This window comes from Phyllobates terribilis, unplaced genomic scaffold (assembly GCF_046119375.1).
Source record: "Phyllobates terribilis strain yellow unplaced genomic scaffold, ASM4611937v1 Scaffold_11__3_contigs__length_659146591, whole genome shotgun sequence".
Lineage (NCBI taxonomy): Eukaryota > Metazoa > Chordata > Amphibia > Anura > Dendrobatidae > Phyllobates > Phyllobates terribilis.
Window position 1 is genome coordinate 307,421,617 of NW_027362771.1, and position 22,322 is coordinate 307,443,938.

General features: G+C 42.7%; 1 protein-coding gene across 3 annotated transcripts in view; it reads right to left on the bottom strand.

The window, feature by feature from the left end:
• The window catches only part of MEST (mesoderm specific transcript), a 42,162-nt gene that overhangs the window by 10,616 nt on the left and 9,224 nt on the right, over window positions 1-22,322 (bottom strand). Inside the window, exons 2-13 of one of the 3 annotated variants that reach the window (XM_073652494.1) lie at window positions 15,647-15,714; window positions 15,092-15,199; window positions 13,017-13,171; window positions 12,718-12,797; window positions 8,986-9,063; window positions 7,976-8,112; window positions 7,476-7,534; window positions 5,289-5,329; window positions 4,806-4,876; window positions 2,491-2,592; window positions 2,092-2,168; window positions 687-750 (exon numbers count right to left, since the gene is read on the bottom strand). In XM_073652494.1, coding sequence (XP_073508595.1) covers window positions 687-750; window positions 2,092-2,168; window positions 2,491-2,592; window positions 4,806-4,876; window positions 5,289-5,329; window positions 7,476-7,534; window positions 7,976-8,112; window positions 8,986-9,063; window positions 12,718-12,797; window positions 13,017-13,170 — 863 coding nt within the window. In that variant the 5' untranslated portion in view covers window position 13,171; window positions 15,092-15,199; window positions 15,647-15,714. The remainder of the gene's footprint in view (window positions 1-686; window positions 751-2,091; window positions 2,169-2,490; window positions 2,593-4,805; window positions 4,877-5,288; window positions 5,330-7,475; window positions 7,535-7,975; window positions 8,113-8,985; window positions 9,064-12,717; window positions 12,798-13,016; window positions 13,172-15,091; window positions 15,200-15,646; window positions 15,715-22,322) is intronic. The other 2 variants (XM_073652493.1, XM_073652492.1) reach the window with 2 other exon arrangements.

Here is a 22,322-nt window from a genome sequence, read left to right on the forward strand (position 1 = left end):
AGTTTAAAAGCATTACCGGCGTATAAGACGACCCCAGACTAGACAGAAGATTTTTCAGTCTTCAAAAGTCGTCTTATACGCCGGAATATACGGTATTTATTTTTTTTATCAGCCACATCATCTCATCCATATTTCTTCCATTACAGCTCTTAGTCTGCAATAATATTCTAGCGGCGGAACCATCACTCATACCCAGTTTACCCCACCTGATCTCCAACAGATTGGTCTTCTGCACAGACTTTGTCAAACACACCATTGGGTCAGATGTTTGCAATACCAAGATGGATTACAAATGTAAGATCCCTCCCTGAGTGTTAGTATTACACAGTTACTAAATGGATAGTGCGTCGACCTAATAAACTGTCTCTATTCTTATTTATTTATTTATTTTACTCACTTATATAGCACCATTAATTCCACAGCACTTTACAGACATTATCAGCACTGTCCCCATTGGGGCTCACAATCTAAATTCCATATGGCTTTGGAATGTGGGAGGAAACCGAAGAACCGGGAGGAAACTGACGCAAACACGGGGATTTTAACCCCTTATGTTCTCTATACAATAGCACGTTGATTTATGTATGTTTCTTTACAATGTAACTTGTACAGCTTTGGCCTTTGTTGTACACCAATAATATAGAATGGGGCTGTAATTAATAGCTAAGAAGGTATGTTAGACTTACTTGTATTTATCCAAGAATTCAGGATGGGGATTGACTGGATCCAACGGTCCATAAATGAAATGCACTATTGGTATAAAATGCCAATTGTAGGATTTGGTAAGCAACTGCTCGCCTAACATCACATAATGACAATATGTTAATGTGTCTCTAAAACCAGCACAGGCGATCTCCAGAACAGTGTCCTCCATTACATGTTGGCAGCTGCAGCGTTCAATGATCTGAATTTTTAGTTTTTCCCTGGAGGTTTGTAGAATCGTGGAAGGGAGGGGGGCAGGTGTAATATGCACACTAAAATGCACCCATATTATGCTTGTCTGAAAGTAGACTAATAAGCAGTATTTAGCAAATTAAAGGATGCTAAAGTGCTGACCCAGTGCATGGGGAAGGAGCTATAACCTGTAATTTGGAGTATTTGAATAAAGATTGATAAATGGTCATTATTTTCCATCAGTTTGCCTGTTTTCTGCCATAATTTAAAAAAAAAGAAGGCAGCAATGCAATATTTATCAAGAATGCTAACAATAGCTACGCCAACAATGTAGCTTGCAGTGCTATGCTGTTGCAGTATCTCCCATTTGGCTGTTTTCGTAGACCCCCCTCTGGTGGTTGGGACTTAGAAGCTGTTGTTCCTGTCTCCGTTATGAAAGACAGAGATATCTTTCATAACTAATAATAGATAATCAGGGATCACTTAAAAAAAACAGGAATGGCTTAAGTCCTAATATGTGCGGATAGGGGGGATATCTGTTTTACCACTATGTAGTCCTCCCTTCTTCTAAAATTTGCCTTTTATACATATGCAAATTAGCTTTGCAAGTGCACTGGTGGGCGTATTGGTGCACTTGCAGTCCTTGACTCCTGTTCACTTCTCCCAGCCTGTACCAACCATTTCTTGATTGATCGTGAAGACAGAATATCTGCTACATATCATCTCTGCTCTACACTGTCAATCAAGAAGTGGAGGTCAGCATGAAGAAGCAAAGAGGAGCCGCGAACTGCAAGTGCACTTTGCAAAGCTAATTTACATATAAATAAAAGATGAATTTTGATGAAAGATATAATGGCGAAACAGGTATCCCTGGAAATATGTTACATTGATTGATCCTGCAGTGCCCCTGCTTACACAGGACATATTTTACTGATGGATTCCCTTTACTTAAAATCTTATAATTATAAATTATAGTGGGTTTCGTGTCAGATAGACTATCTATAATCTCTAATTATAAAGCTATTTTAACTATTGTGATATTCTACTTTATATTGCAGTTCAGATGGATTATGAAGAATTCTTTTCGATTTCGGAACATATTTAATAATCTATGTTCTACAATGATTATGGCCTCTAGGGTTCATGGATACATGTACTTTATTTTTTTGTTAAAAATAAAAAAATCCTACTACTCACATGGAACTGATGTATTGGTCAAAGCTCCCACCCAGCGTTCTCTGTGCTTTTTGCGCTGGTTTATATACTGTAAAATACTAATAACCAATATTAAGATTATAAAACATTTTATTGTATGTTTAGGACATGCCTTAAATTAAACAAATGCTGAAATGTAGCAGTTTAATTTTAATTATGACTTTGATTAAACTCTGGTAGGTGAAGCCATCAGATACTGGCACAAACAAACAGCAACCCTGGTTTCTGGACTTGCAGAAAAATCACCTTCTGGGAGGTCTACTTGATATGAATAAAATTTACATATGTACAGTAAGTTGTATTTCATGTTGGACTAGGTTGGTTACAGTGAGGATAAAGACATTAATTGTCCTTTGAAAACCAAATATGATTATGCTTTACCTGTCTACTACTAGATTGCCATCATTAGTCCTGAGAGCAGTCCACATATCCCAATATTCAGACTCTGAAGGCTGAGTATAAGGACCAAATACTTCACTGATACTGCAAATACAAAAGAAATAAATCCTGATTACAAAAGTATCACATAGCATAGGCTATCCTTCTGCAATCACTACTACAGTGTTACATATTGGTATTTTGTGATCTACATTCCTATTGTAAGAAATACATTCCAAGAGAAGACACCAACCAAGAGAATGTTCCAAGGAGATAGCAAGGCCATGCCAATGGGGCATGATCGAAGATAGGAATTCTTCACACCAGACTGCTTTCGAGTAGCTATGTGATTACTGAAGTAACTAAGTTCAAGAATTAATATAGAAAAAAAACATATATATGATGTTTTGTATTAAATTGTACACTGCTCAAAAAAATAAAGGGAACACTTAAACAACACAATGTAAGTCCAAGTCAATAACACTTCTGTGAAATCTACCTGTCCAGTTATGGAGCAACACTGATTGTGAATCAGTTTATCCTGCGGTTGTGCAAATGGAACAGACAACTGGTAGAAATAATAGGCAATTAGCAAGATACCCCCTATAAACGAGTGGTTCTGCAGGTGGGGACCACAGACCATTTCTCTGTTCTCATCCTTTTTGGCTGCTGTTTTGGTCACTTTTTCATTTTGCCATTGCTCTCACCCCTAGAAGTACAGTAGCATGAGGCGGTGTCTACAGTACAACCCACAGAAGTTGCTCAGGTAGTGCAGCTCATCCAGGATGGCACATCAGTGCGAGCTGTGGCAAGAAGGGTAGCTGTGTCTGTCAGCACAGTGTCCAGAGCATGGAGCAGATACCAGGAGATGTGGAGGGAGCCATAGGAGGGCAACAACCTAGCAGCAGGACAGTTATCTCCTCCTTTGTGCAAGGAGGAGCACTGCCAGAGCCCTGCAAAATGACCTCAAACCGACTCCATGAGGGTGGTAGGAAGGCCAGATGTCCACAGATGGGGGTTGTACTCACAGCCCAACACCTTGCAGGACGCTTGGTATTTGCCACAGAACACCAGGATTGGCAAAGTCGCCACTGGCGCCCTGTGCTCTTCACAAATGAAAGCAGGTTCACACTGAGCACATGACAGAGTCTGGAGACGCAGTGGAGAGCGATCTGCTGCCTGCAACATCCTTCAGCATGACAGGTTTGGCAGTGGGTCAGTAATGGTGTGGGGTGGCATTTCTTTGGAGGGCCGCACAGTCCTCCATGTGCTCGCCAGAGGTAGCCTGACTGCCATTAGGTACTGAGATGAGATCCTCAGACCCCTTGTGAGACCATATGCTGGTGCGGTTGGCCCTGGGTTCCTCCTAATGCAGGACAATGCCAGACCTCATGTGGCTGGAGTATGTCAGCAGTTCCTTCAAGATGAAGGCATTGAAGCTATGGACTGGCCCGCCCGTTCCCCAGACCTGAATCCGATTGAGCACATCTGAGACATCATGTCTTGCTCCATCCACCAACATCACGTTGCACCACAGACTGTCCAGGAGTTGGCGGATGCTTTAGTCCAGGTCTGTGAGGAGATCCCACAGGAGACCATCCGCAACCTCATCAGGAGCATGCCCAGGCGTTGTAGGGAGGTCATACAGGCACGTGGAGGCCACACACAATACTGAGCCTCATTTTGACTTGTTTTAAGGACATTACATCAAAGTTGGATCAGCCTGTAGTGTGTTTTTCCACTTTAATTTTGGGGGTGACTCCAAATCCAGGCCTCCATTGGTTAATAAATTTGATTTCCATTCATGATTTTTGTGTGATTTTGTTGTCAGCACAGTCAACTTTGTACAGAACAAAGTATTCAATGAGAATATCTCATTCAGATCTAGGATGTGTTATTTGAGTGTTCCCTTTATTTTTTTGAGCAGTGTATTTGGTTTATTGTTTATTTTCCTTCATGCAGATCTCCACATAAATCTCATAAAAATGTAGAAGGTATTTTACACAATATATACATTTGTATTACACTCACTCTTCTGCGTCATTTATTGACCAGACCCAGTAAGAAGGGTGGGTATATATAATATAGTTTGTTGCACTTTACCATATCACAATTGATCACATTTATTGCTGTAGTAACATTATTCACTTACTATTGTCCTATGAGAAAATGAAAATTGTAAAGTATGAGAGAAGGTAGAGAATGAAAACATAACTAGCGCCAAACAAGTTCTGGGGTAATCACAACATTCCCTCCTATTTTTCCAGCCATAGATAAATATTGTCACATCTGTTTATGATACCAATGTTAATACTCACCCTTTGCTAAAGAAGTAAAAGTTCATCAGCCTTTTTATCACTGTTGAAAGAATCCCGCCATCTTTCAGCAGCTTATGATAGAAAAAGAAATATTTAGCTAGAACATGGCACAGTCTATGAAAACTTCATACTACTTCAAATTAATGTCAGTCCTTAGTTTGTCTCTCTCCTAAATGCTTCTACTAAAGTAAAGCTTGAAAGAAGGCATAATCAAAATGTTGGCCTGTATTTAGATAAATTTTTTTTAATGGCAAGATTACTATTAAGAGAGATCCTGACATAGTATTACACATACATAGTGGTGAAGGTCTCAGTGCCTGGTTAGCAATCACAAAAGGGTTGAACAGCATATATTTTTATACTTGGGGTACAATTTGTTAATATGGAAATGTTTTGTGTGTTTCCAAAATAATGGCTTTCAGCTGTACATTATAAACCTTAGAAGTGAAAAATCTTCCTTGTATTAATTATAAATGAACAGACCTTCTGAATTAATCTGGGATGGTGAGTCTCTGGAAAGATTCCTGCAATTTAAAAAAATTTAAAAAAACATATCATGCATGGAATACCTACAAGTGTGTACACTGAAAAAAAAACATGTAACTGTAGTTTAACATTCACAGCAATTCCACCAAAACAAAAGTTCTAAAGTTTAGATTAGAGAACAACATTACTAAAATTAGTGATGGGCGGACCTGTGGATGTTCAGGTCCGTCGGGTTCGGCGAAAGATTTAAAAAAAGGTTTCGTTCGGGTACCAGAACGGTACCCGAACTCAAACCCACATAAGGACCCCATTCAAATGAAAAGGGCTCGAAGATCTGACATTTCCCACACTGTCATCTGTGTGACAGCGCGGGAAACACCGGCTCTGATCAACAGTAAATTCGTTACTGCCGGTCAGAGCACTGCGGTTCCCACGCTGTCACACAGATTAAAAAGGTTACTGCCAGTCACAGGCGTCGGCTGATGACAGCACTACCCTTGCACCATCCTCATACCAGGATGAGGGATGAAGGGTGCCATACATACCAGGATGAGGGATGAAGGGTGCCATACATACCAGGATGAGGGATGAAGGGTGCCATACATACCAGGAGCCGCGCTGCAGGTACAGTGTGCGCGCTATTAAGGAAAATGAATATTCACTGCTTCCCACACCCATGGGTGATGGGAGCAGTGAGTATTCATTTTCTTTAGCAGCGGGCACAGTGTAGGATGCAGCAGCAGGCTACTGCCTCTTGTGCCCCACTCCTCCACCACTGCAGCCCCCCCCCCCCCCCACACACACACACACACTTTCCTCCAAAATTTTGGAGGAAAAAAGTGCGTCTTATAGTCCGAAAAAAACTGTAGTTTTATTTTTAATGGCACCATTATGTGTTACATGTAAGTTATCATTTAGTTAATTTTTTTTTTTTTAAAGGATGCAGGTTCATTGTGCACATTGTCGGTGTAGCGGTCCCTTTTGTTGTCTATGCCCCCCATTGCATGGCTGGGATAGGTTAAAGGAAATTTGTCAGCAGGATTTCATACCCCAAACTATTTATATGTGCATATGGCCACTTTTAGGCCACGACCCCACTATCAGTATTTGGTCAGTATTTTTTCTCAGGAGTGGGAGCCAAAACCAGATGAGGAACAATCAGAGAAAAGGTATAATAGAAACAAGTCACCAATTCTGCATTTATCACCCACTACTGGTTTTGGCTCCCACTCCTGAGAAAAGATACTGACCGAATACTGATAGTGGGGCCGTGGCCTTACATGGCTTGTCTGTTCCTCAGTTACTTAGAAACCAGTATTTGAATATGTAAATGAGGCTAAAGAGCCATTTGTAAATCTGAAGCCTTGGTCACTCCAGCTCTATTCCCCACCCAATGTCACCTCCTCCTGCTTAACTGACAGGCTCTATGCTGTGTGACTTCAAGATAAGGAGCAATCAGTCAAGCAGGAGGAGGCATCTCTGGTGAAGAGGGGAATAGAGATGGAGTGGCAAAGGCTTCATATCTACAAACAGTTGTTCAGCTTCATTTGTGTTTTCAATTCAAACACTGATTTCTCAGGAACAGACTGGACATGTAAGGCCTCGTTCACATGTCAGTTTTCTCCTATGTGTACTATCCATTTTTCACAGATAACACTTGTAGTTATAATAGTGAAAAGGCATATCACATTTTTCGCAGAATGAACGCAAAATCGTAGAGACATGTTTGATCTTGACCCAACTGTTGGATCAAAATGGGCAATGCAGTCAATAGCTCCTTAAAAAAAATGGACAACACTGAGATACCATCTGAATCTATTTAGATTTTCAAGGACTGTTACATAGAGTCCCCATCAAAGTCTAGGAGCCAACATATGAAATGTTTGTAAGGGATTAAAGAAAATCTTAAGAAAACTGTGACGTTTCCCAAAAACTACATAGTAAACTTCATACTTAAAGAGAGCTGCCGCCTCAATAAGAAATATGAACTGATCATGTGTTGCTACTTATTATTGCGCAGTCTGTTCATTAGTCCATAGCTAAATATGAGTTTACACAAACGCCACCGACATCTCAGTACAATACAGCGGCCATGTCTTGGTAAAAAAAAAAAAAGATGCTTCTCAATATCCTGGCAGGAGAGGTCTGAGTGCATCATGTGCCATTTCCAAAACATTTCCTTACCTCCATTGGAGAGACACAAACTCCCAATGTTGAGGTGTCCTTGTCTTCGGTTTTCATACCTAAAGAAAAATACCATATGCAAGAAGAAAGGAAGAAAGATCTGTAGGCTCTTAATTCCTTCGCGCATGCCCTGTATCCCAATATCAACTTATTGCACGATATAAGAAAATCTAACAGGTGAATGTAAAAATGTATTTTTTCACTATAGTTTTGGAGCCAAATACGCATGTAAAAATTGAACCAAGTACTGCACTAATTTTACAGTCAGAACAAGATTCAGCCTAGCAAAAGACCGGCAGGATCTCTGGAATAATTTTGTTCATTCATATGACCAACACTTCCAAATATTGATGCCTTCTATCTTCTACTAGGCCATGGTTGTAAAAGTTGAGCAGCACTTGGTTACTGTCCAACTTTGGAGTCATGTAGGGCTCCTACGAACCCACCTGTTAAACACTACACACATGAAACCTACATGAAAAGAGAGCGTTAGAACTGACCTATAGACCAATTCCTGGGCAACAGTGTCTCCATAATCGTGTGACAGAAGGTTCACTCTTTGATCTCCCAAGCCGAGGTGACTGATGAGAGCTTCCACAATACTGGCCTGCTCAAAAATGGAGTAGCGATGGAATCTCTGCAAAATGAATTTTACTTCTGAAACATTCCAAGCATGGCATCACGTACAGTTATGTTGTAATTAATGCTGTGCTTGTATAATTCAGAACTCTACCAGAAAAAAAAAAAACCTTTTTAAAACAAGAAAAGTAACATTTTTAATTTTGTGCTACAACTGTTCTCTAGTAGAACACTAATATCTAGTTTTTAGTTTATGTAAAGACAGAAATCCGAATACATGTAGGTTTTTGATCAGGTACTGCACTCTCTTTTTCTAATTGATGCTCCTAAAGTCTATGCACAAGGGTGTCAGTTCATCAGCGTTTACTCCAGTGAAAGACTTTGAAAAGACACAAAATGTTTGCAACGCTTGGCGTTTTCACATCAGTCCCGGTCAGCTTCACCAAAGTGAACACGGCATGGGTAGTAGGAGGCATGGCGATGTTCATTCACAGAACTCATATGCCACATTAATTTAGAGCATTTCTGATGGGGTACCCGCTACTGGGAAGATGAGCCGAATTCTTATGTTAAGATTGGCATGCACAATGCTGGGCTTAATGGTTCGGCCCAAACATTAACAAAATATGAGGACAGAATAAGCAAAGGCCTGTGAAGAAAAAAATCAAAAAAAAGTTTAAAAAAAAAATGAATGAACCAACCATATAAACAATATTGTTAGAGAGAGAGCAATAGATGTAAGCTACAGAAAGCAGTAAGGAAAGATAATACACATAGAACGCGGAAAGACCATGCAAAATGTAAAAATAGATAAGAAAGGAGAAAAATGGATTCATTGTGTCTACTGGAAGGGGAGGAGAAATCAATAATCCACACATTCAGTGATCAGATACGCTGTGAATACTACGAACAGGTGACCTTAAATACTTACTGGTTTGTCACTAAACCCAAAGCCTATAAAGTCCGGAGCAATTACTCTTTGGAATCTCTGTGTTAGCCCTTCCCAGACCTGGAAGGAAAATACCATACAAAACTGTGAGCACCATGACGTACATAAAGTGATTTATGAAACTGTAAGGGGCAGCAACTGAGGGTGATTCGATGGCAGATGAAGCATAGCAGAAAAATGGGGGGGGGGGTGCGGGAACTTGTACATTCTGTTACTGAGCATGTGTTACAGATACCAAGCTGTGCCAGAAGAGAAACAATAGGTGGGTCGTCTGCGCTGCGGCTGGAAATCCAAAGTACAGGACACAAAGCAGACTTGATGCATTTTTATTATCAACACATTTTAAAGTCTTCAGACTTCTTCATCAGGACAGAACAACATGCGATATATAGCAAATGGCTACACAGGGGAAGTCTTACCAGTATAAGGTTAAGTGTATCGGCAAGGATAGATATAGGTATATAAAACGTAACTTTTAATATAAAATCTAAAAAAGCCTCCTGGCTATAAAAAAAAAAAAAGACACAACATATAATCATTCCGCAAGTAATTGGGTATAACCACAAGAAAAGGCTAATACCAAGGTCCCTAAAGCTGTAAACTTAATAATAAAAAAGGAACAATCTCACCATGGATGTGAGCGATGTTCTATTAAGGATCCTCCAGGTTACTGATCCTCCAAGTAGAAAACAGGAAGTGGCATAAATTCATCCAGCCACACATTACCCCAGCTGGAATCAGTAGATCATAAATACTCCCAAACACTTCTAACGCATTTCATCACAGGAATCATCAGGGGAGATAGATGTACGGGAATGTATAGATACTTAGATATATGTACAGTACAGACCAAAAGTTTGGACACACCTCATTTAAAGATTTTTCTGTATTTTCATGACTATGAAAATTGTACATTCACACTGAAGGCATCAAAACTATGAATTAACACATGTGGAATTATATACTTAACAAAAAAGTGTGAAACAACTGAAAGTAAGTCTTACATTCTAGGTTCTTCAAAGTAGCCACCTTTTGCTTTGATGACTGCTTTGCACACTCTTGGCATTCTCTTGATGAGCTTCAAGAGGTAGTCACCGGAAATTGTTTTCACTTCACAGGTGTGCCCTGTCAGGTTTAATAAGTGGGATTTCTTGCCTTATAAATGGGGTTGGGACCATCAGTTGTGTTGTGCAGAAGTCTGGTGGATACACAGCTGATAGTCCTGCTGAATAGACTGTTAGAATTTGTATTATGGCAAGAAAAAAGCAGCTAAGTAAAGAAAAACGAGTGCCCATCATTATTTTAAGAAATGAAGGTCAGTCAGTGCGAAAAATTGGGAAAACTTTGAAAGTGTCCCCAAGTGCAGTTGCAAAAACCATCAAGCGCTACAAAGAAACTGGCTCACATGAGGACCGCCCCAGGAAAGGAAGACCAAGAGTCACCTCTGCTTCTGAGGATAAGTTTATCCGAGTCACCAGCCTCAGAAATTGCAGGTTAACAGCAGCTCAGATTAGAGACCAGGTCAATGTCACACAGAGTTCTAGCAGCAGACACATCTCTACAACAACTGTTAAGAGGAGACTTTGTGCAGCAGGCCTTCATGGTAAAATAGCTGCTAGGAGACCACTGCTAAGGACAGGCAACAAGCAGAAGAGTCTTGTTTGGGCTAAAGAACACAAGGAATGTACATTAGACCAGTGGAAATCTGTGCTTTGGTCTGATGAGTCCAAATTTGAGATCTTTGGTTCCAACCACCGTGTCTTTGTGCGACGCAGAAAAGGTGAACGGAAGGACTCTACATGCCTGGTTCCCACCGTGAAGCATGGAGGAGGTGTGATGGTGTGGGGGTGCTTTGCTGGTGACACTGTTGGGGATTTATTCAAAATTGAAGGCATACTGAACCAGCATGGCTACCACAGCATCTTGCAGCGGCATGCTATTCCATCCAGTTTGCGTTTAGTTGGACCATCATTTATTTTTCAACAGGACAATGACCCCAAACACACCTCCAGGCTGTGTAAGGGCTATTTGACCAAGAAGGAGAGTAATGGGGTGCTACACCAGATGACCTGGTCTCCACAGTCACCAGACCTGAACCCAATCGAGATGGTTTGGGGGGAGCTGGACCGCAGAGTGAAGGCAAAAGAGCCAACAAGTGCTAAGCATCTCTGGGAACTCCTTCAAGATTGTTGGAAGACCATTTCCGGTGACTACCTCGAAGCTCAAGAGAATGCCAAGAGTGTGCAAAGCAGTCATCAAAGCAAAAGGTGGCTACTTTGAAGAACCTAGAACATAAGACATATTTTCAGTAGTTTCACACTTTTTTGTTAAGTATATAATTCCACATGTGTTAATTCATAGTTTTGATGCCTTCAGTGTGAATGTACAATTTTCAAAGTCATGAAAATACAGAAAAATCTTTAAATGAGAAGGTGTGTCCAAACTTTTGGTCTGCACTGTATTTTGTAGCCAGGAGGCCTTTTCAGATTTTATATTAAAAGTTAAGTATTAAATAGTTATCTCTACCCTTGCTGATACATTAAATCACATGTGGTATGTGGTTATATGCTGATGAAGTCTTAAGACTTCGAAATGCATGTACCATTCGGATTGCCATCAGCAGCGCAGACAACTCACCTATTGTTTCCTTTCTGGCATTTCAATGTTTTTTTAACCCATGGGACTGCAGCAGCTGACAAATTTAAGCTTTTTCCTTGTTGTGTGATCCACAACTTTACCAGGTGAGCAATTCCCTGCACCTTATTGCCCTTTATTATCAGATAAAACCCTATTGCATTTTTTTGCTCCTCAGCTTTTTCCTAAATACCAAGCTGTAGCGCGCTGAATAAACTGTTCGGATGAGGTTCATATTCTGCACTCCCTATCTTGGGAGAGGATTTTGGTCCAAGGTTGTACACCACTGGACAATTCTAGTGAGACATTTTATCATTTTCATTTATTTCTGAACTACAGTATAACAAATGCAGCACGTGTACATACAGTTGCAATCCAAATTATTAAACTCCTATTGCAAATTAGGCTGATCAGTAACATTTACAAACTTTCTGCTGTTTATAATAAACCCCCAAAAATTATAAAAGCGAACCTGTCACCAGAAAAAAAACACTATTAACCTGCAGATATGGGGTTAATCTGCAGGTTAATAGCGTTATTATGCTGGTGCCTGCACTTAGCTGAACACTGCGGGGATAAAATGAACTTTATTCCCACCGCAAGGTATAATTTTATTCATCTTCCTGTGACCTGTGTGCCCATGTAGACGTCTTAGGAGGTTTATCCTACTGAACGATTTAGGTTTATTAATGGGGGTTGAATAATTCTGATTGCAAATGTATTTTCTTAATTAGTTGTACTACTTGCGATAAGATATGCCCACACAATATGCCATCATTGTTTGATAGATGTGGAACCATCTTTGTTGCCATCTCCCACCCTATCTGAAGGATAGGGATCTCCTGACTAGGCTGTTGCGGCAGCCACCAGTCACTGCGTCCAGGCAGACAATGAATGGAGAAGTAGCTGTGTATTTGTGCTGCTCTCACTATTTATGGGAGTTATCAAAACAGCCGATTACAGCTTCTCAGCTGCTTCCATAAACTCTCATGGAAATAAATGGGGAGAGCCCTGCACATGCCACCTTCTCTGATGGTTCCCTGACTATGCAAAGACCGTGTGAAGGTAATTTATTGTTACCTTATACCAGTCGTAGCTTGATGTTGGGAATCCATGTAAAATAACCACCACATCTGAGCTTCCCACAGCTCCTAAGGATTCTTAAAAGAAAAAAAAGAAAGACATATAAAGCTGAAATCAGCTTTAGCTTTCATGTGCACAAGGCTTTGGGAAAGTTTTCTAATCTTACAGAATGGAATCCAGTCCTGTGCTGGACTCTAAACATATGTCTCGTGCATGCTGCCTATTATATCTCCCTACCTAAATGTCCAAGAGCTCATTTCGCTCAGCAGAATTATATCTATACCTCCAAATAATACCTCTATAAAAGATCCGTTGTTCTTGGAATGTGAAAAATGCACCGGATGACCTCCATGTGAAGAGTGCCGGGGAGAGGTTGGGTGGAGGAATGTGCAGGTAAACAGCAAGCAGAGGGACTGTAATCAGCCCAACCTGAATCCACCATTCCTTCATCCTGCAACACATACATATCCAGGTAACTTCATGTGTTCATAGAGGCAAACAGCAATAAGAATATCTAATCATAAATATTCTGTGCTCTGGACAAGTTATCCCAAGCCTGGGAGGACGTGATATTATTCCTACCTGCGAACCACAGATAGTCACATGTTGTATGTCTACATCTCTGAGGTTCTGATTCTTCATGGCTCAACTAAATAAAGGACTTTGCACTCCATAATGCACATTCCTGGATTTGAAGTAAATTCCAATAGTTCAGCATCCTCAAATCCAATAAAGGTTTTCAGAACCATCCACAGGACCTCAAAAGCCAAGAAGATTTTTAAAGAAGTTGGCCACTACTTACACACTGATGCCCTATGTCTCATCGGCCGGGTCCGACACCCAGAATCCCCGCCGATCACCTGGTATCGGTGTTGGCGGCAGCTGGAAGTACTGACTTGCTGAGCTTAGCAGTCTAGTTGTAGTGGCCGGGGGGGGGGGGGGGGGGGTACTACAAATCTGCCTCCCATTGAATTGGAGGAGGATGTGTAGTACCCAGCCCCGGCCACTACAGCTACACGGCCAAGCTCAACAAGCGAGTACATCCAGTCGGCCGCAGCCACCAGCACCGATGACAGCTGATCGGTGGGTGTGCCGTGTGTCGGACCCCGGCTGATCAAACATTGATGCCCTATACATAGGATAGGGCATCAATGTATAAGTAGTAGACAACCTCTTTAAATGTTGATGCTGATACGGCTCAATAGGCACGGTCAATGATGTGCATTGGAAACTGTTGTGTCATAGATCAAAAATTTGCTATTAACATAGCATTTTTGAGAACCAAAAGGTGCGGACCCCCACTGTAAATATTGAGTCTTTGCATAAACGTGATTTGTCAATAAAAGTGTAAAAACGTATGAAATGCTTATAAGGCTATGTGCCCACGATGCAGAAATGCTCCGGATTTTTTCCTGAGAGTTTCAGCATCTCCCTGGCAAAAAAAAAAACGCATGCGGATTGTACATGCGTTTTTCCTGCCAGGGACATGCGGAAGTGAAGCGTTCTTCACATGGATTTCCGCATGCGGGTTGACAAGCGCTTTCCAAGCGATTTTAGCATCACTTGGAAAGTGCTTGACAACTTGGTCACACTATATAGATCCATGCAAACGGCATAGATTTATATACTGTGACCCCAAAGAATGTCAAAAAAATAAATATATACTTACCTTCTGATGGCCCCCGGAGTCTGCTTCGCTCCGTCCTGGCTGCCCGCAGCTCGCGGTACACTACACTGAAGGACCTGCCGTCACATGACTAAATGACGTCAGCGCAGGTCCTTCAGTCCACTGCGAGCTGCCGGCAAGCGAAGACAAGGAGACCAGGGGCCATCAGAAGGTAAGTATAAAATTTATTTTTTATTTTATTCTTTTTTTTTACAGGTTCTATGGTACCCGGGTCCGAAGAAGAGTCTCCTGTCCTCCACACCCGGGTACCATCCACACATTGAAACGCATATAATCCGCATCTACAGATCCAGTGATGCGGATTTCATGCGTTCCAATGCAAGTCAATGGCGGCGAAAACGCCGCGCTTCCGCAGAATAATTGGTAGTGCTGTATTTTTTTCCGCAATGATAATCCGCAGCGGAAATTTCCGCAGCATGTGCACAGCACATGCGGATTATCATTGGGGGACATGGCAGGCCTTCTACCAAGCGTTTTTTTAAACGTTTCTGCAGCTGCGGAAACCCTTAAAAAACGCATCGTGGGCACACAGCCTAATTGTATTTCAGCAACCATAGAAACATCTGAATAACAGATACAAAAACTCTGAAGCAGCAAAGTTTGTGAAAAGCAGAATTTGTATCAGTTACAAGACTTTTCGCCACACGTTATATGCCATATACGTACATCCAACTGAGCATATACCTTATACTGTGAGCAGTCTTGCAGAATGGTGACTACTACTGTTCTGATAAGAGATATCTGAAGCTGAAAATGTGTTTTCTCCTGAAAATATGGGGCTCCAGACTGCACCTATAAATGGTTGAAATGGTTGTAAGCAGCTTTATAGCCACAGACATTTAAATCTTCTTAACGTTTCTGCTTGCTCAGGACATTATTGTGTAGCAGATTTATGCGCTCTCTAAAAATATGTCAACAACACAATTATTGAACACTAATCCATATCACTTTGGAACTCAACATTTCAGATCACTATGGCTTTTAGAGGCTTCAACCATATGTGTGACATGAGTAACTGACAGCTGGAAATAAAAGTGTATGTCTACCAGAGACTTACATATAAAAGTAGAAAAGGTGATGGGGCACAAAGTGTAACCCGAGTACCTCTAGGTTATGTGCAAACAGGGCTGATCTGCTGTTTATGTCAGAAAAGAAAACCCAAATCCTGCAGGTTTTGTTTGCATTGTAAAGGGTGAAATCCACAGCATAAATTGACATGTTGAAGGATTGAAAACTCACACTATAGGCCAATTTACTTTCCAATACGTCCCTCAGGACAGCACCAGTGGAGGTCGTCCTTCCTTGACCTATAGCGGGACAGGATCACAGTGAGGTTAAAAGGCCCCTCCCACCTCCACCCTACAGTAGTGATGGGCAGTCCGGCTCCGCTCACCAAAAAGAGCCGGCTCTTTTGGATCCTAAATGGATCCCTATTAAATATGTGCTCACCATAGGTAAACACATATTTAAGATGACATAGATGCCACCGAAACGCCGCCCACTCACGGCTGAAACTCCGCACACTCTCAAGTAACCAATTAAATTGAAGAGTAGGCGGAGTTTGGCTTGGGTGGGTGGAGTTACAACCTCCGAACACCGCGATTTTACGCCCAGTGAGAGCCATTTAGAGAAGTTAGTGCTCTATCTGGGGTGCCGGCTCCCGTCAGTCACAGCAGAGAGCCGGCTCTTTGTGTCGGATCGTTCGCGACCGACACATCACTACCGTCCAGTGTTTTTCCTGTCCCTACAGAGGATAGTTGCATGAGAGGTTGCTCCTAGAGTGAAGATATCCTGTGGAGCCTCATCATTGTACGGACTCAGGGGGGGATCGGGGAGTCTCGGCCTTCCCTTCCCCCTGTCAAGCGGTCCGTGGCTGACACCTCTCTGTGAGAGGACCCTCAGTCAACAGCCAGCCTATGCTTCTCTGCAGTAATGCAGCATTCCTGATGGATGCCGCTTCTCTCCATGGTGGGCACTCGGCATTACCAGCTCCCCCTGTTCCTCTAACGGGTGTGGAGCCAGCACAGGTAAGTGCACGGTGTAATCTCGTTTGGAAGGGCTAGGCCTCTGGGCTGATGCTAGCCTCATGCCTTATGCCGAAGCTGGACCTAGAGCCTCATATTCCGAGATTTGATTTCAGATACGCAGCTAGGCCTCAGACCTCTGGTTTAAAGTTACACCTCATGTCTGGGCTACCTCTCATGATTTGACTCCAGTTTGTCGCATGTCATGGCTGCACAGGGCCTCATGATTGGGCTTCAGAGTTTGACATGCGGAGCATATTTTGTCATTTTTGTTTGAATAAACAAGTGCTGCAGCTTAGCTACTCCATCCATTGGAGGACACATGGTGTTAATACAGTAATTTGTCTCTGTGAAGTCTGCCGTCCAGCTGCACCTCACTAATTAGCTTCTTCTGGTGGGGCTAATCTGACAATTGAGATGTACTACTCAAGGTGGAGGTTTATCCTGGATTACTCTCTGGAATGTAACCTAGTTTGGCCTCTTGTCTAGCCTCTTCAAGCATGACTCTACTGCTTCATTTTGCGTCATCACTCAATATGACTTCACTGCATTCAAACAAGCAACACTCGCATTCCAATCAGAACTCACCTCTGCTAAACAAGCCTACTTCACAACCCTCATAGCTTCCCTATCCTACAACCCCAAACAGCTATTCAACACTTAACTCTCCCCTCCGCCCTCCACTGCCCCCTCCAACCTCCATCATCTCTGCTGAGGAGTTTGCCATACACTTCAAAAACAAGATTGATCAAACACAGCAAGTCTTTACTGACCGAACACCACAGCCCCTTTGTTTTCCACACCATTGCCCTTACCCCATAACCTCCATTTCCAACATTACTAAAGGAGACCTTACTCATCTCCTCTCCAAATCACACCTCACTACTTGTTCACTCGACCTCATTCCATCCCACCTCCTCCCCAACCTCACCCCCACACTCGTCCCATCCCTAACCCATCTCTTCAACCTATCACTAACTTCTGGTACCTTCCCTGCTGCCATCAAACATGCCACAATTACGCACATCCTCAAAAAGTCATCCCTCGACCCAACCGCCTTGTCTAGCTACTGCCCCATCTCGCTGCTCCCATTTGCCTCCAAACTACTTGAGCAACACGTTCACACTGAACTTTCCTTCCACTTCTCATCTAACTCTCTCTTCGACAACCGACAATCCAGTTTCCGCCCCCACCATTCCACTGAAACTGCCCTTACCAAAATCACCAATGACATACTTACAGCCAAAGTTAACATACAATTCTCTGTACTCCTTCTTCTTGACCTGTCCTCTGCTTTTAACACAGCTGACCACCACTGCCTCCTACTACAGAACCTCTCTTCCTTCGGCGTCAAAGACCTTGCCCTATCTTGAATCTCCTCATACCTTTCTAACCGCACATTTAGCGTCTCCCACTCCCCCACACTACCTCCTCACCCTGCCCCCTCTCTGTTGGAGTCCCTCAAGGCTCTGCCCCTACTCTCCTCAATCTATACCCTTGGCTTGGGACAGCTCATAAAATCCTATGGCTTCCAGTACCATCTGTATGCTGATGACACCCAGATCTATCTCTCTGGCCCAGACGTCACCTCTCTGCTGTCCAGAATCCCAGCATGTCTAACAGCCATATTCTCCTTCTCCTCCCGCTTCCTCAAGCTCAATGTGGACAAAACTGAACTCATCATCTTTCCCCCATCTCGCATATCTTCCCCCCCTGATCTTTCTATCACAATAAATGACATCACACTTTCCCCTGTGCCAGCAATCCGGTGTCTCGGAGTAACCATTGAGCTGCCCTGTCCTTCAAAACCCACTTCCAAGCTCTCGCCACCTCCCGTCGCCTCCAGCTCAAAAACAGTTCCAGAATCGGTCCTTTCCTCAACCCTCAATCTACTAACCTGCTTGTGCATGCCCTCATCATCTCCCGCCTCGACAACTACAACATCCTCCTCTGTGGCCTACCTGCTAACCCTCTCGCACCCCTCCAGTCCATCCTTAACTCTGCTGTGCGACTGGTCCATCTCTCGCCTCGCTACTCCTCTGCTAACGCCCTTTGCAAATCCCTTCACTGGCTCCCAATTGCCCAGCGTATCCAGTTCAAACTGCTAGCACTGACCTACAAAGCCATCCATAACCTCTCTCCTCCGTACATCTCTGAACTAATCTCCCGATACATTCCCTTACGTAATCTCCGGTCCTCCCAAGACCTCCTTCTCTCCTCCACACTTGTTCGTTCCTCGCCCAATCGCCTCCAAGATTTCTCCCGAATATCCCCCATCCTATAGAATTCTGTGCCTCAACACGCCCGATAATCCGCCACACTTGGATTCTTCAGACGGAACCTGAAAACCCATCTCTTCAAACAAGCTTACAGCCTGCCATGACCTTGCTTGCTGCCACCTCAACAATGCCGCAGCTACTGCAACCCCCCTAACCTACTGTCTCCGCCCCATTCCTGTGGAATGTAAGCCCGCAAGGGCAGGGTCTTCTTCCCTCTGTACCAGTCTATCATTGTTAGTTTGTTTACTGTCAGTGATATCTGTATTTTGTATGAAACCCCTTCTTATTTACAGCACCATGGAATCAATGGTGCTATATAAATAAATAATAATAATAATAGTGCATCATGGTGCATCATTGTGTTTCATAGTGCCTCTTTGCCTCATAGTGCATCATTGGGCCTTGTGGTGTTTCATGGGTCTCATTGTCCTCATTGTGCATTGGGCCTCTGGCTTTTTGGGCCTCGACTCAGGCTATAAAGTCCTGGACCCAGATCCAGCTACCTTTGCCTCATTCTTTGCATCTGGGCTTAGTCAAAGGAACAACCATGCTCGGATTGGCCTAGTAGTTTAGTATTTCTTCTGTTGGAACAGCAGTCTCAATTCAGCTACTACCCTTAAGTGCAATAGTAGGGACTCTTTCCTAAAATGATGGTTGTAGGGAAACATATCTATTGAGTTCATCCTATAACATGACAGTACTGTTACGGGAGAAGAAAATCCAATGAGATAGATGCTAATCATGTTGGGGGAAAGAATCCTTCCTGACTCCACATACGGCAATCAGTCTAGCTTCCTTGATCATCATCCTGTTAACAGATTCTAGTCCCATAATCGGTGATGTTATGTTTATCAGGGAAGGTTTCACGGCCATCTTTATACTTTGTCGTAAATCAACAGTACAGCATCATGTGCAGGGGATCCCATACTCTCACATCAGTCATGGCTCCTACAATAAGGAATCTGTGTCTGGGGCTCTTACATTTGAGAACCCATAGTCCCACTGCCTCACAGTAGATAATCTCCCTCAGTGATGGAAAGAAACGTTCTTTCCTCTAGCTACAGAGGAGGATCTCTGTCATAGTTTCAATCCGGGTGTACAAATATCACTGAGAAGATCTCGTGCTGTTTCCCTAGTTTATTCGCACACGGTAGTGGGATCGCCTTTAGGCCTTTATTTTCTCCAGGCTGAGCCCAACCACTTCCATCAATTCCACAGCCCAGACTCCCTGTGTCGTTAACATCATCACCACAGGTGTGATGATCTACGCGTCCCTATCAGGGGTTCTGATGAGGAGCCCAGCATTGTTAATGGCAGGGTATGTTACCTGTCAGACTGCATATTTCAGTAATATCCAGTCCCTTACTTGAGATCTAAAGATTCATAATAAACATCTATGAAATCCTGGATGAGTAATATAAAAACATCCCAATGCTCTGCCCATTTATCCATCTACTAACAGTTATTGTTTGATCTTCCAGCAATCCAGGGCTTCTGTCCTGCAAGACTCCTTATGGTAAGCTGGTCTGTAACCAGGGTTTAATGTGAACCCTTGAAGATCGATGAAGGAACAGTCCTGTGTTACTGAGCATATGCAAACCTAATATTGGTCTGCAACAGTCCTCATTGTGGCAATGGCTATCACCAAGCTTTAGCTGGGCAATAAGGTTTTATTTTTGGGTCTATTCCGTCGCAGTGGTGTTAGAAGTATAATCTAACAATCACTGAGGTTCATTGTTGGTGTTTCGGTTCCACAGGGTGTGTCTCACTTTCCGTTTCTGCTGCATAATTGGTTTACCACTTTCATACTGAATGTGGGCATTGTAGACATACAGTACAGACCAAAAGTTTGGACACACCTTCTCATTTAAAGATTTTTCTATATTTTCATGACTATGAAAATTGTACATTCACACTGAAGGCATCAAAACTATGAATTAACACATGTGGAATTATATACTTAACAAAAAAGTGTGAAACTACTGATAATATGCCTTATATTCTAGGTTCTTCAAAGTAGCCACCTTTTGCTTTGATGACTGCTTTGCACACTTTTGGCATTCTCTTGATGAGCTTCAAGAGGTAGTCACCGGAAATGGTTTTCACTTCACAGTTGTGCCCTGTCAGGTTTAATAAGTGGGATTTCTTGCCTTATAAATGGGGTTGGGACCATCAGTTGTGTTGTGCAGAAGTCTGGTGGATACACAGCTGATAGTCCTGCTGAATAGACTGTTAGAATTTGTATTATGGCAAGAAAAAAGCAGCTAAGTAAAGAAAAACGAGTGGCCATCATTACTTTAAGAAATGAAGGTCAGTCAGTCTGAAAAATTGGGCAAACTTTGAATGTGTCCCCAAGTGCAATTGCAAAAACCATCAAGCGCTACAAAGAAACTGGCTCACATGAGGACAGCCCCAGGAAAGGAAGACCAAGAGTCACCTCTGCTTCTGAGGATAAGTTTATCCGAGTCACCAGTCTCAGAAATCGCAGGTTAACAGCAGTTCAGATTAGAGACCAGGTCAATGCCACACAGAGTTCTAGCAACAGACACATCTCTACAACAACTGTTAAGAGGAGACTTTGTGCAGCAGGCCTTCATGGTAAAATAGCTGCTAGGAAACCACTGCTAAGGACAGGCAACAAGCAGAAGAGACCTGTTTGGGCTAAAGAACACAAGGAATGGATATTAGACCAGTGGAAATCGGTGCTTTGGTCTGGATGAGTCCAAATTTGAGATCTTTGGTTCCAACCACCGTGTCTTTGTGCGATGCAGTAAAGGTGAACGGATGGACTCTACATGCCTGGTTCCCACCCTGATGGAGGAGGAGGTGTGATGGTGTGGGGGTGCTTTGCTGGTGACACTGTTGGGGATTTATTCAAAATTGAATGCATACTGAACCAGCATGGCTACCACAGCATCTTGCAGCGGCATGCTATTCCATCCCGTTTGCGTTTAGTTGGACCATCATTTATTTTTCAACAGGACAATGACCGCAAACACACCTCCAGGCTGTGTAAGGGCTATTTGACCAAGAGGGAGAGTGATGGGGTGCTACGCCAGATGACCTGGCCTCCACAATCACCAGACCTGAACCCAATCGAGATGGTTTGGGGTGAGCTGGACCGCAGAGTGAAGGCAAAAGGGCCAACAAGGGCTAAGCATCTCTGGGAACTCCTTCAAGATTGTTGGAAGACCATTTCCAGTGACTACCTCTTGAAGCTCATCAAGAGAATGCCAAGAGTGTGCAAAGCAGTCATCAAAGCAAAAGGTGGCTACTTTGAAGAACCTAGAATATAAGACATATTTTCAGTTGTTTCACACTTTTTTGTTAAGTATATAATTCCACATGTGTTAATTCATAGTTTTGATGCCTTCAGTGTGGATGTACAATTTTCAAAGTCATGAAAATACAGAAAAATCTTTAAATAAGAAGGTGTGTCCAAACTTTTGGTCTGTACTGTATATCAGACACTCGCTATGGTGATTTATCCTTGCAGATTTCTTAAGTTGTCTTTATTTCTTCTGATCTTTCAGATCATTTCTATATCTATCCTGGTTCTTGCCTGAGACTTTGGTCCTTGGGGCTTCCGTACCCACCCTGGTGCTATTACTT